The 13,074-nt window shown below is 45.3% G+C and overlaps 2 protein-coding genes and 1 long non-coding RNA gene across 9 annotated transcripts in view; 1 reads left to right on the top strand and 2 right to left on the bottom strand.

Moving 5' to 3' along the window:
* TMC6 (transmembrane channel like 6) overlaps positions 1-7,465 on the top strand; it is a 30,328-nt gene extending 22,863 nt beyond the window's left edge. For 6 of the 7 annotated variants that reach the window (XM_083430171.1, XM_083430173.1, XM_083430174.1 and 3 more), the window contains 6 exons: positions 105-180; positions 2,001-2,134; positions 3,592-3,768; positions 4,635-4,713; positions 5,556-5,634; positions 6,981-7,465. In XM_083430171.1, coding sequence (XP_083286297.1) covers positions 105-180; positions 2,001-2,134; positions 3,592-3,768; positions 4,635-4,713; positions 5,556-5,612 — 523 coding nt within the window. In that variant the 3' untranslated portion in view covers positions 5,613-5,634; positions 6,981-7,465. Of the gene's footprint in view, positions 1-104; positions 181-2,000; positions 2,135-3,591; positions 3,769-4,634; positions 4,714-5,555; positions 5,635-6,977 lie in introns of all 7 variants that reach the window. The other variant, XM_083430172.1, reaches the window with a different exon arrangement.
* Positions 5,181-5,595, bottom strand: LOC310672696. Its single transcript, XR_014508730.1, has 2 exons — positions 5,534-5,595; positions 5,181-5,398 (listed from the first exon to the last, which is right to left on the bottom strand). It is a non-coding gene; the product is annotated as an uncharacterized lncRNA (long non-coding RNA).
* Positions 7,466-8,971: 1,506 nt separating the features above from the next.
* On the bottom strand, positions 8,972-13,066 carry ARL16 (ARF like GTPase 16). The gene is made up of 5 exons (XM_083430245.1): positions 12,875-13,066; positions 12,055-12,113; positions 10,136-10,249; positions 9,411-9,526; positions 8,972-9,147 (listed from the first exon to the last, which is right to left on the bottom strand). The coding sequence occupies exons 1-5, from the start codon at positions 12,963-12,965 to the stop codon at positions 8,979-8,981; spliced, it is 549 nt and encodes a 182-aa protein (XP_083286371.1). The 5' UTR covers positions 12,966-13,066; the 3' UTR covers positions 8,972-8,978.
* Between the last annotated feature and the right edge of the window lie 8 nt (positions 13,067-13,074).

Raw genomic sequence — 13,074 nt, 5'->3', positions numbered from 1 at the left:
GGATTCTGGTTGCATAATTTGAGATTCTGGTGCAAAAATGTGCAGGGGTTTACAAGCTCAGCGTAAGTAAACTACTGATCTCTCCTTTTTGTCCCCCCGCCCAGGCTGGGAGTCTTCTTTGCCCCACTCCTCCCTGTTGTCCAAATCTTCAAGTTGCTGCTCCTGTTCTATATTAAGAAGGTAATTTATCTGCCCATCTCCAACGGGCACTAATGCACTTTCCACTGCACTGAGGCGACATGCATTAGCAGAGGGTTGGCTTATGGAAGTTTTGTGGACAGAGAAATTGAGGTGGAGACAAGCTAGCAAATCACACTGAGTGGACTTGCCTCCCAGACTGCCTTCGCTCTGTCCCGAAGACAATTAAAGGAAATGGAAACCTGACAGAGGTCCTTGACCAGCGGGAAGTAACCTAGATTGTACTCTTATCAGTCATGAGAAGCTGAGAGTCAAATGCATGTGTATATAAGTGTATTATATTATAATCCTCCCCCCCCCCATTTTAAAATGAAAAACAGTCTTGGGAGGTGCAATTCTGAGCAGAAAAGCAGTGGGAGAGAAGGGGTGCTTATTGCTTTTCCCACTGGCCATTTCCCCACTGGGTTGCTTTTCGTTCTGCAAGATTCTAGACCAGGGGTGTCAAACTCAAATTCACCGGGGGCCGCATCAGCAGTTTGGTCACCCTCAAAGGGCTGGTTCGAGTTCGAGTGTCTTCAAAGCCCATGACACCTTTAACAGCTGGATTAAGTAATGCAAAGCTTCTGGCTCATGGAACACTACACCTTGATTTCATTTGAATACATATATGAACATAAAAATTGTTTCCTGCTTGGCTTGGTGTTTAAGTTACACAAGATGTGCAGGTTTTAATTTTTCTCATTCCCCAATTTTTAATCGAGCATTTGTTTGGATTTCCCCCCCTTTGCTACCTACCCTAAACCTTTGAGGAGGGTGGGAACTGATGGCCGGACCCTGTAATAACATTGAGGGAAAAATTGCATGATGTGTAAATACCCTAAAAAATAAACCAATTCCTTATCAGCTTTCCCCCCATATATAAATTTTTGCAACGCACACCCTGCGGAAGCCGCGCCTGACGTTATTTACAAAACATGCACTTGCGTATCGAATTTGCTTTTGAATCACGAATCCCCAGAGGCGGAGGATGCTGTTCATTGGGCAGCGCGGAAACGCGCCTAAAGAAATAAATAAAGAAAAGCAAAGCAAAAGCACGCCGCCCCGAGTATTCACAGGGCGCGCTCCCGAAACACAAGCGCGCTCTCGGTCTCCCTCTCTCCAACGCACGCGAAGCCGGCTCTGCCCTTCTCCGCGTTCCACCTCGCGCAGGCGCGCTGCACTCCCGCCAGGACTTATTTCACCCCGGCGAGCCCGAAAAGAAGTTGCGAGCAGCAGCAGCGGCCTCCCATATCCAACCCCGCCCTCGCCGTGTCAAATAAGTCTCAGCTAGGTAGCTGGAGGAGGGGGAGGCCTGCGCCTGCCCCTGCGCAGAAGGGACCCGAGGCGCCCTGCGCGCGCACCGCAGCCCAAGCTTCCCTCACAGATATATATATAGACCAGACTACACGGGCCACATGACGAGGTCTGGCGGGCCGGATTCGGCCCGCGGGCCTTGTGTTTGACACCCGTGTTCTAGACTCACGTTGCCCTTTAAAGTGCTTGCTGTGGTCAATCTTCTTCAGTATACAGTGGTACCACGGGTTACAGATACTTCAGGTTACAGACTCTGCTAACCCAGAAATAGTACCTCAGGTTAAGAACTTTGCTTTAGGATGAGAACAGAAATCGCGCAGCAGCGGGAGGCCCCATTAGCTAAAGTGGTGCTTCAGGTTAAGAACAGTTTCAGGTTAAGAACAGACCTCCAGAACGGATTACGTTCTTAACCCAAGGTACCACTGTATGGCTGAGTCCCACTCAGAAGTTGCGGTTGTTAGGAGAGTGAATAAGCTAGTTTAAACTGTGTGTTTTTTCCACCCTCCTAGACCAGCTTGATGAGAAATTGCCAGTCTCCCAGTAAACCCTGGCGTGCATCTCACATGAGCACCATTTTCATCACCTTGCTGTGCTTCCCTTCTTTCCTGGGTGCCTCCATATTCCTCTCCTACACCATCTGGGCGTGAGTAGATTTTCTGTTCAGTTGTAACTGACTGCAGTTACATTCCGGGTGTTAGAGGAATGCTATGACTGCTGGATCTCTTGCTATTCTTCTGTTAATTCCAGTTCTCTCACCCATGATATCTGATATCAAAACATCCTGCCCGTTTGGGCTTTCTGTCCCCTTCTACTGCAAAGCTTGTCCCCATGCCCACCTGAAAGGCACCTTGTTACTAGTCTGCATTGCTCCCTCACTCATCTTCGACCTAGCGCTAGTGCAGCCACACTAGCCTACCATCAAGGCATTAAAGTCTGAACGACTTCTCTGATGCGGGTGAGCATGCTGTCATTGCGGCCTCTGATGTGCTGCTTTTTTTAAACATACAATTCCTTGCTGTTCCTTTGAAGAATGTGTCAGAAGTCTTGCATTTGGCACCCTGCTCACGGGACATACTGTAAAGCACTCTTTCCATAAGGGGGTGGGGGTCAAACATAATTAAGGATTTTTGCTTTCATTCTGGCAGACATGTGCACCTGTTTTGATACTGCTATCTGGTATGGTACAGAATAGGTAACATATTAAAAACTTGTCTTTGTGCAAATTGGCATATAAGAGAAGTGTAGGCAACTCCCCATTTATGTGGGGATTACGTTCTGAGGCGCTGCACGCTTAAGTGAAATCTTGAATACTGGGAACACTATTGAAAAGTCTGCAAAGACCCTCTAAACCTCCATGCTCAAACTCTCCATAGGCCACAGAGGTCAGTGCAAGTGTTTCTGGCATCGCAATTGCCAAGGCTCATGCTAGATTCTGTTCTTGCGCCATGTTTGCTGTTTTTGCCCCTTTTTGGGCCACTTCTGGGTTTGCTGTAATGCGTGCATGTGCGGTGGCGGGTGCCTTGAATGTGCATAAATGGGGAGTTGCCTGTAATTGAAAAGGGGCCTCTAGCTACTGCAAGCAGCTGAATATTCAGACATTTACACAATCAGTTATTAGTTAAACCCATGTGGGGCCTGCAGTAAAAGGTTGCAGAGTGGAGTACTCCTGTTCAGTCAGCCATGGTCTTCTGCATGATATTCCATTCTATTCCATTCCCCTCCCACCCATTTTTCTATTGTTTTCTTTAACTCAGACAGTCAGTCAGCATTCCATGGCTGCTGAGCACAATCAGTTCTTATTTGGCTATCTTTTGTTTTGGTTTCTGTCTAAAGGTTGTTTTGTTTTTGCATTTCTGCAAACCTTTAGGTTTTCTCAAGCCTGCTGGTATCTCCCTCTTGTGGTGTCATTTTGGCCAAATAATCAGTGACGTTCACCTTTGAACTTACATTTTTATGCTACAAATGGCTTTGTAAATTGTCGAAAAATGCTGTATAAATGTTGTAAAAACAAAATGATTAGGTGTGTAGCTTTTGTATGCCAAGTAGAGCAACAGTCTTTTGAATAGCTCTTTGATGCAGACCTGCTCTTTGTCCATCCAGAGTTAAACCATCTAAGATATGTGGACCCTTCCGAGACCATGAGACCATCTATGAGTCTGGGAAGACCTGGGTTCTGAGGCTGGAGAAATCCAACCCAAACCTCACCTGGTTTACCTGGATCCACCAGCACCTGATCCAAAATAGCTTCTTCCTGTTTTTGATAGCTGGAATTTTGCTGTAAGTTGGAAAGACTCCATTATTTATCTAAGCTTAGAAAGCCATAAATGGTTTCTCCCTTCCCAACCCAAAAAAATCAAAGTAGTTTGGTGAATACCGTACAGGGTTTACCAGGAATGGCATATACCTCAACTTGTGATATAATTGGAAGGAAGGCTGATTGTGTGCCGTTCTCAGCATAGTTCAGCTTCAGTAGCATCAGCCAGTGCTCAGAGCTGTTCTCTTCTGTAAAAGGTTGATGGCTTCCACAGTGGAACACCTCCCCTTATCAAGCTGGGGTACCTCATAAGCTAGCACTAATGCAACTTACTAAACCTGTAAATATAACCTGCACATTTCAAGCTTTTCTTTACCACTGTTGATGCCATATGCTGTTCCAGCACCACCACAATTTCCTATTTGGTGGCCTTCATTTGTTGCTGGATTCCCATTTCCAACATCTGTGGCAACTGGCCATCTGGCTGGGGCTGATGGAAGCTGCACAACATTTGGAGGGGCACCACATTAGTTACCCCTGTGTTACGTAATCCAGTTACGATGCAATCCAGAGAAGGAAATTTGGGGGTGTTTCTGTGTCCAGCTAACCATACCTAATGGAATGTGCATCTCAAAGCTGTCAGAGGCTGAGGCACCAATATACTCATGGGAAGGAGTATCTTAGATGCGCCAACACCCAGGATTTCTGACTGCGCAATGGATCACAAGGGTTTAGTGCCCTCCCTTTTCTCTGTATGAGGGCAGAGCATGATGGATCAGTTCTGTCACCAATCTGTTCCACATCCCTGGTGTGCATATTACTCTTCTGCGCATTTCTCACTTAACATCTCTCTGTGCTCATTCTGTCCCGCGCCTTTGTGATTTTGCAGAGCTGTGATCTACCTCAACTTCCAAGTGGTGAAAGGTCAGCGGAAAATCATTACCCTGCTGAAGGAGCAGATTGCCAATGTGAGTGGAGTCTTGCTTTCTCCTGTGTAGTTCCGAGACCTGAAAGTGCTGCTAATTCCTGCTTTGTCAGAGAATATGAGTACCATGCTGAGTGGGGCCTTAAGAATTGGACCCTTAGTTCTTGGAATTTATTGGAACCAAAGCAAATGGGCTGCAGTCTGTTTCTTTCCCTGAATGAATGAATGAATGAAGGATTATTTCCCCTGTGGTGAAAAGCAGTGCAATAGAAGCATACTTGGTTTCTCAGCTTCCATTGAAAGATATTTCTGAAGACAGCTGTGTGTATGTGTGTGCTCACGCAAAGTGCTTGTATACAAAATTCTACAGATGCATCTTCCACATTAGGTTCCTGCTGTGAACAGTCCCTTTGTCTGCATGAATCATGCTAGTCATAATGGCAGGACACTTCACTAATAATAAATAGATTAAACTTGCAGTAGACCCCTACAGCAGTTAGGAAAAAGCAATGTGCATTACAAACTTTTATTATCTGCCTGAAATGCTTCTTGGGAGATGGCAGAATAGATTTTAAGCCCTCCAGGAATGGCAAACAGGCCCATGCTGCTGAAAATGTCAGTCTCCTGTTGCCTCCCTTCAAGCTTCTTCCTGTTCAAGAAATTTCACAGTAATCTCATCCACCTTCAGTCCCAGAACGTCCATTCTTACCAATTGCAAGCAATCACAGCTGCCATGGAAAGGCAAATGGAAATGTTTCCTTGAGCTGGATGAAGTGAGCACAGATCGCATTTGTTTCAACTTTTTTTATAGATTCCTAACATCGCTATCATTTGTTCAAGAAAGCCACTTTCCCGCAACTCACCTTAATGTCTCTAACGTTCCAGGAAGGGGAAGACAAGATGTTTCTCATTCAGAAGCTTCATACTATATATGGGAAATGAGAATGCAGCAACTGAAGATGAGGTAAGGCTTTGGGGGCAGTTGAAGGTGAGGTAAGACTATTGAGGAGCTCCATGGAACTGACAAGATGCTGCTGCCAAGCTGCTTGGCAGGGTAGCACATACATACATAATGGGCTAGTGCCTTAGCCAAAGCTGGTGTACACCTTACACTGAGCCCATGCAGGTGCAGTGGAGGCTAATGGGGCGGGGCAGAGGAAGCAAAAAGGTAGGAGAAAAAGGTACTGTAGAAGGAAAGTGGAGACAGTATAACAGAAGTTTGTAACTTCCTGATGAAGGACCAGAGAGGTCCAAAACATGCTGGATATTAGGAAACTTTTTCTCCTCTCCCTTTGCTTCCTGCTTACCCGATGACCCCTAAGCCCACATAGCCTGTGGCTTCTTGCCTGTGCAGTTTGTGCCTGGCAGGCAGGGTGCTTTTGAATGATGCATCAAAGCACCTTGATCTTACCTTGTCTGAATTGTGCAGTGAGCCTCCACGAATACAGGAGACTGGCCCTGCAGTTTCTGGGAGGTGATGAGGATGGCAAGAGCTTTGCATACTCCCCACCTTCTCGCCCTGCTTATGTGTGGATTTTATATAAGCAAAACATCTGCAGAGACTGGTAATGAGACAAGCTGGCTGTGTTGCAGCGCTCTCTCCTGTTACTTCTTAATGTATGCATATGTACACACAGAGAGAAAGGAAATGCAGTCCATTTTTGAAAATGTATTTCACTAGGAAATTAAATTGATGGAAGTAAATTGCAGGACCTTGGGGGCAAGCAAGATATGATGGTAGCAGATTGGAGGGAATCTGATTGCTATCAATTTCCTATGAAACAGGGCAGGGGAGCAATTTAAAGTGCAGCACAGGAAAGTGGGAGGGGTGCTGAACTCTTGCTCTGCCTGTACTTTTCTCCAAGTTGTTTTTTTCTTCCATCAGAAACAGTGCCTGCCAAAAATAAATTGGGGGCGGGGGGGGGGGGGAGAGCAGGTGGGAGAATCGCCTAGGTTTCATTTTAAATTACCACCACTCTGCTTAATAGGAATTTGGCATGATCCGCTAACACAGGATTGTGCCACTGTTGCATCTTGTTTGTCCTTGGATGCTGGCAATCTCTTAGCTCTTCTGTTCACTTCCCAGCACACTCCCAAGGCAATAATTTACAAGCAAGATTAGAGGTGGAGGGTGTATTACTAACAGCCATTCTGGTAAGTGAGGAACGTAAAAGAGCACTAAAAGGAAGAACTGAAAAATATAGATATTGTTGCTGAGTGGTGCATATTTAGGACCATTATTCTGATTGTAAAAATAAAACCAGTTCTCTAATAACAATGGCAGCTGAAATTTCCCTTTCAATCCAACAGTATATCAGTGGATCGGCAAGATGAACTTTTGCCTGAAATGCTCTTTGTGAGACGGAGGATTGATGTCGGCTGCTCTAGGAATGCTCTGAGGAATAGCCTGCGCTGCTGGAAATGTCGGTCTCCTCTTGCCTGCCTTCAAGCTTCTCTGTGTTCAGAAGATCATGAGAATCTCATCCATCTTCAGCCCAATAACATCAATTCTTAATATTTGCTGGCAGTTCCAGCTTCCATGAACAGGCAAATTGAAATGTTCCTTGAGCTGGACCCAAGTACTTGAAGCATACAGAAACTAATGATATTTAAAAAAGAACCAAACACTGAATTTTAAAGAATTGTAATGGCCCTTCCTTTTGGGCTATGCACAGTGGATTTATAGGGCCACAGAAGCACAATAAGAGGATTGTAAGACATTTGTTGGCAGGATGCCATTTTTACCAGGACAGCTTGATTTGGTGTTATTAAAAACATTCTCTTTTGAAAAACTACCCAATTACAGCTGTTCGTGAAGCCTGGATAGCTCAGTTGGTTAGAGTTTGGTGCTGATAATGCCAAGGTGGCAGGTTTGATCCCTGTATGGGACAGCAGCATATTCCTGCACTGCATATTCCTGCATTGCAGGGGTTGGACTAAATGAACCTCAGGGTCCCTCCCAACACTACAATTCTGTGATTCTACTTGTGAAGATTTGGTTTCACTCCTTCATCTTCTCCCCTGCCCAATCCTTTCCTCTTTTGCTGTTCCCCTTGTTTGTGAACCTGGTGGCAGTACATCGTTTTATTATTATTGATCTGAGTAGCTTTGAGAGACAATAATTGTCAAAAAAACAGCATAGATTATAGCTGATGATAATATAACAGATCACCATCTTCTTTTTCAAGATTTCTTAGTTTAAATGTACTTTTATGCTTAAATGTATCTTAGTTTGATCCCACCCCCCCAATTGCTTCTGGACCATTTCCTGAACATTTAAAGTCTTTTCTTGGCAGTGTTACACTGCTTAGCTCAAAATACCTTCCCAAGGAAACTCCCCAGATTGGTTCTGTCCTAACCATCTAAAAATTAGTCACCCCGATTTTATTCCATCAGGTGCTTAAAAATAGCCACCCCTTTCATCCTTTAAACTTCCAAAGTGTTACCTCCTTCACATGGCCCAAAGTCTGTGATTGATTCTGGGCAAAAGGAGGCAGGGCTCGGCACAGAAAATTAGTCCAAGCAAGTCGCTTCTTCACTGATGTACAGGATGGATGGACAAATGGATCCATTGCCTTTTCACCATTCTGTTAATCAAAGATCTTGCCATTGTAGCAGATAAAGCAAGGGGCATGGGGTTCGGTGTAAATGGCAATGGTTAGTGAGAATGACATGCAATTAACAATGTCACAAAAGGATATGGCAGAAGGTAAGTTTCATGCCACATATAATCAAATAGGTGCCCTTGCCACACAACCACATTCCACAGGCCAGTTGCAATTGCTGTTGCGTGAATACCTGAAGGGAGAAATTTATTCTATATTATATTGTGTAAAAGTTACATTATCCCTGAAACCAAGAGGTACCTTTAGGATCCTTTGTTAACAACTCTGCATTCATTGCATGAACAAAGAATCCTGCAAAGAGGCTCTAAGCCACAGAAGGAATTTGAGAACTGGCACAGACGCCATGGGAACTTGGACTGTGAGAAATGAAGACCTTAATTAAAATAAATGGATGAGACAAACATGTAGTTTGTCCTCCCCTTCCATAGAAGCATTCTCTTCCAGCATCCTAGTAGCACATGCAAAACAGAAGAGGCAATATACTGAATGATTTAAATAGGAAAATATTTACTTTTGGGTTCAAACTACATCCAAAGTCCATAGCAGCAATGTTGTTTCCACTGCCTGCAGGGAACTATTAAGTTTTGCTGGCTATAAATTTTGCTAGCTGCCACTTCCTAAGTGATAAGACTAGGAATGTTGCCTAGCTCTCTTTCTGCTGCTCCATGTCCAATCTCCAGCTTCAATCACATTGGGTTGTAGAATGAAACCACTGCATCACGTTGGATAAGCCATTGCCATCACGCGCACTGGTCTCTACAACAGTGATGGGCTGCTTGGCACAGGCAATGATATCCTGGATTCGGAACAATGACTTCATCTCCACAAGGGACATATAGCAGGGTAGGTCACTAAAGTCCAAGTAGAGAGAGAAAACAGTAGTCACACACTTTTTACTGCCTGCTGAACGGTTTCCAATAAGAAGCCCTGCAGTGGAACATTGTGAGCAGGTTGGAAATCAACTGAAAATTAAAATATCCCCATTCTGATAGCTGCAGGTAGTCATCGTCCCACTGCCTTGCCATTGGCTACCAATAGTCACTGAAGCCCATCAAATTCTGCTCCCCCTCTTCCAGAGTCCTCTGCCCAGAGATTAAAGTTAAATATCGCTTACATCTTGTTGAAAATGATGAGTACAGGGACTGATGCTAGCTGCTCAGCAGAAAGAAGTGACAGAAGCTGGATGCAGGATGAGGAGATTTGCGTAGGCTTAGCAGCATCAATCATGTACTGCAGGAGAGACAGAAAGAAAAAGAGAATGATTCAAAGGGAGCCCCAAAGTGAAAAACTAAAGTTCCAGAGTTTTCCAACACAGCATAGCCAGAAGAATTTGGAAATATGCATGAACCACTGAGGTGCTGCAGCATACAAACTGCCTAGTTATTCTCTGGTCAGAGCAAGATTTTCTAGAAATTTGAGTTATTTTTTCTAAGTGGAAGTATTGTACATAGGGCTGCCAAGGAGGAGGTGCAGGACATGCTGATGTTCCAGGCCCTTCAGACCCTATGCTTTCATTTTTAATGAAAGTACCGTATTTTTCGCTCTATAAGACGCACCAGACCACAAGACGCACCTAGTTTTGGGAGGAGGAAAACAAGAAAAAAAATATTCTGAATCTCAGAAGCCAGAACAACAAGAGGGATCGCTGCGTAGTGAAAGCAGCGATCCCTCTTGCTGTTCTGGCTTCTGGGATAGCTGCGCAGCCTGCATTCACTCCATAAGACGCACACACATTTCCCCTTACTTTTTAGGAGGGAAAAAGTGAGTCTTATAGAGCAACAAATACGGTAAGTAATTAAGAGTAGCAAACAGCTACAGAAGTGGACAGATTTCCCTTACCAGGACGCAGCAACAGTCACTGTAATAACTAGACCAGATGGGGCCCATGCATCCTCCCAGTTCACGAATTGTGATTTTCTTTCGGATTTGAAGGTCAGTAAGGTTTGTGCCAACCTGCAAAGGGACAACCACCTATTAGACTTGTAAGTTGGTGGGTAACTGAGCTGTTATTCACAACACAGGCAAAGGTACTTCTTTCAAGGTACTTCTGTCAAGCATGACTCAACTCTTGGCACTGGAAGAATCTGATTGGAGCTCTTCCATGCACTCAAAAAGCCCGATAAGCTGGAGATACAGTTACAATTCTCAAAACAAGCTACTGCTACCTTATAATGACAGTGCAAACCTGTGCATACTTAGTTGGAAGTTAAAGAACTCAATGTGTCTTACTCCCAAATACGTGCATAGGTTTGAAGTCTTCTACTGGCAGCAAGTCCCACTGAATTCAATGGGATTTGCTTCTCAGTAGACATTTATGGGATCACAGTGTACACATCTCATGGATCAAGCAGCCTGTTGTAGACTAATGCAGACTGTAAAAGTGTCATTTTGTGTAGGTAGCCTAAGAGCTGCGGGGTGTGAAATAACAGTGTTCCCAGGGAGTACCGGTATAGAGAATGGTGAAGCTACCCTTTAGCTACATCACAGAGAGTTGGTCAAAGTGTTGTTTTAAAACAAACTAATTTAGTTTGAGGCTTAGTTTACAGTGGTACCTCAGGTTAAGTACTTAATTCGTTCGGGACGTCTGTACTTAACCTGAAACTGTTCTTAACCTGAAGCACCAGTTTAGCTAATGGGGCCTCCTGCTGCCGACACGCCGCCAGAGCACAATTTCTGTTCTCATCCTTAAGCAAAGTTCTTAACCTGAAGCACTATTTCTGGGTTAGCGGAGTCTGTAACCTGAAGCATATGTAACCTGAGGTACCAGTGTATTTACATGACTCATCTGGGCAGAGGGCTCTAGGAATGTTTGTGTGATCAAAACCACTGTGCTTAATAGTTTCAATAGTTTTAACCAGTGTCTTAAGAGCACTAAAAGTTTCTTGGTTGTTTTTATTGATGGTGTGTTGCCCAGAAACCCCAAAATGCTGAATGTGGTCTTGCCTTATACATACCACTGAACTATGTCCTCTCCTTGTGTACAATTGCTTCTTTTCCTAAAGTTGCTGAGCTTCTCCAAGCTTATTTTGAAAATATTTGGAGCAATATTAATACTTGCAGGAGGCTGGGGACAGGGTAACGTGATAATAGTTTTGCAGTGTGCAACGAACTGTAAGCCGACTACAACACACAGCCATGTGTAAGCTATACAAGCTATATAAAAAGTGTATCCTTTGTACCAAGAAGAGTGACAAAATGCAACAAAGGTAATCACAGCAGAAACTATAGGAAGAGGTTGGGGCCTGTCTTAGAACAACCACTCCCTGAGAGCCACCTACCGGCCATTATCACACAAGCAAAAACCACTCTGAAATAAACCAATCTGCATATACAGTGTTCAATTTCATCAATGAAATTTGCTCAATGAAGTTTGATTTCATTGACGACAGAAGTGTAAAACATTAGCTAGTGTGACCACAGCAATGCCCTTATCTTTACCACAATTTGCTTCTGTTAAAGATTTTGCCACGTGTTCACGTCAGGAGTAGTAAATCATCTCTAATCTGGGTACCACAACATCCTGTACCAATCGGAATAAAAGAAACTGCTTTATGCCAAGTCATACTGTTGGTGGGCTAGCTGGGCAATATTTACTCGGGCTGACAGTGGTTCTTTCCTACCGATGCTACTCAAGTTCCTTTGAACAAGATGTTCAGGAGCAAACCTGCTGGCATCTTCTGCTTGCAGAGCACATGCTCTACAGCTGAGCCACATCTGCTGAGCCACAAGAACCAAACCAAAGACAAGAAAGGCCATACCGTAGGCAGAGTAGCTGGCGGCTCCCCAAGGTCTTTGGCGCCATCTTTGGAGCTCAGCTGTGCAGAGACTGTTAAGGAAAGTGGTGGGATTGGAATGGAAAAAGGTTCGGTACAACACAGCACAGAGCCCAAACAGGTGCAAGGGTTTCCCTCAACCCCCAGGAGAGAGGATTGGAGTGGGGTTGCCATATGTCCTCTTTTCCCAGGGCACGTCCTCCTTTTTTCATTGGTAGAGTTGTAGTGATCCATAGTTAAAAGTGGAAGTTTTGCTTTTCAAAATATGGCAGCCCTCCCGGGAAGGGTCTGTTGTCATGAAGCCATCCTCCCATCACACTTAACTTTGTGTCACCAGGAACTATCTCCTCCCCCTCTCCCTCCCTCCATGGCTTTTGCACAAACTTGTGCCTACTCACACTGCCAGGCAGGCATGGATGACCAGCAAGAGGGACACAAGAAGAAGAAGAGTTTGGATTTGATATTCCGCTTTATCACTACCCGAGGAGTCTCAAAGCGGCTAACAATCTCTTTTCCCTTCCTCCCCCACAACAAACACTCTGTGAGGTGAGTGGGGCTGAGAGACTTCAGAGAAGTGTGACTGGCCCAAGGTCACCCAGCAGCTGCACGTGGAGGAGCGGGGAAGCGAACCGGGTTCACCAGATTAGGAGTCTACGGCTCTTAACCACTACACCACACAGGCCAGAGAGATGCAGCTCACCCACCACCCCTTTCCACCCTAGGCAGCCTCCGCGCTTCCTCCTCCGCCTTCTCTGCCCGCCCCCCCCCCCCAGCCCCGGCCCTCCTCCCAGCCGCGAGGGGATATTCTGCAGCCGCTTCACCAGCAGGGTCTTGCCCGCGCCCGAACCCCCCAGAAGCAAGTAAGTGGAGCCGCCGCCGCCGCTGGCCATCACCATAGCAACTAGAGGCGACCGCTTCCTCCCGGCCACGAACCCATCCGTTCCTGGACCGACACGCCGCTCCGGTCGCCACGTCCGCCAATCGCCAAATGGCTGCCGCCGGAAG

Source organism: Podarcis tiliguerta (genome assembly GCF_965153285.1).
Source record: "Podarcis tiliguerta genome assembly, chromosome: 2".
NCBI classification, from domain to species: domain Eukaryota; kingdom Metazoa; phylum Chordata; class Lepidosauria; order Squamata; family Lacertidae; genus Podarcis; species Podarcis tiliguerta.
Note: the sequence above shows the minus strand (reverse complement) of the source record. Positions and strands in the feature narration are given on the sequence as shown.

Bases quoted from the DNA above. Each gene is read 5' to 3' on its own strand.
- ARL16 (XM_083430245.1), bottom strand. From the start codon at position 12,965: ATGGTGATGGCCAGCGGCGGCGGCGGCTCCACTTACTTGCTTCTGGGG. The intron at 12,114-12,874 runs ATATCCCCTCGC...CAGTCTCTGCAC, and splicing joins GCTGGTGAAGCGGCTGCAGA to AGCTGAGCTCCAAAGATGGC. The intron at 9,148-9,410 runs GTAAGCGATATT...CTTGGACTTTAG, and splicing joins CTCATCATTTTCAACAAGAT to TGACCTACCCTGCTATATGT.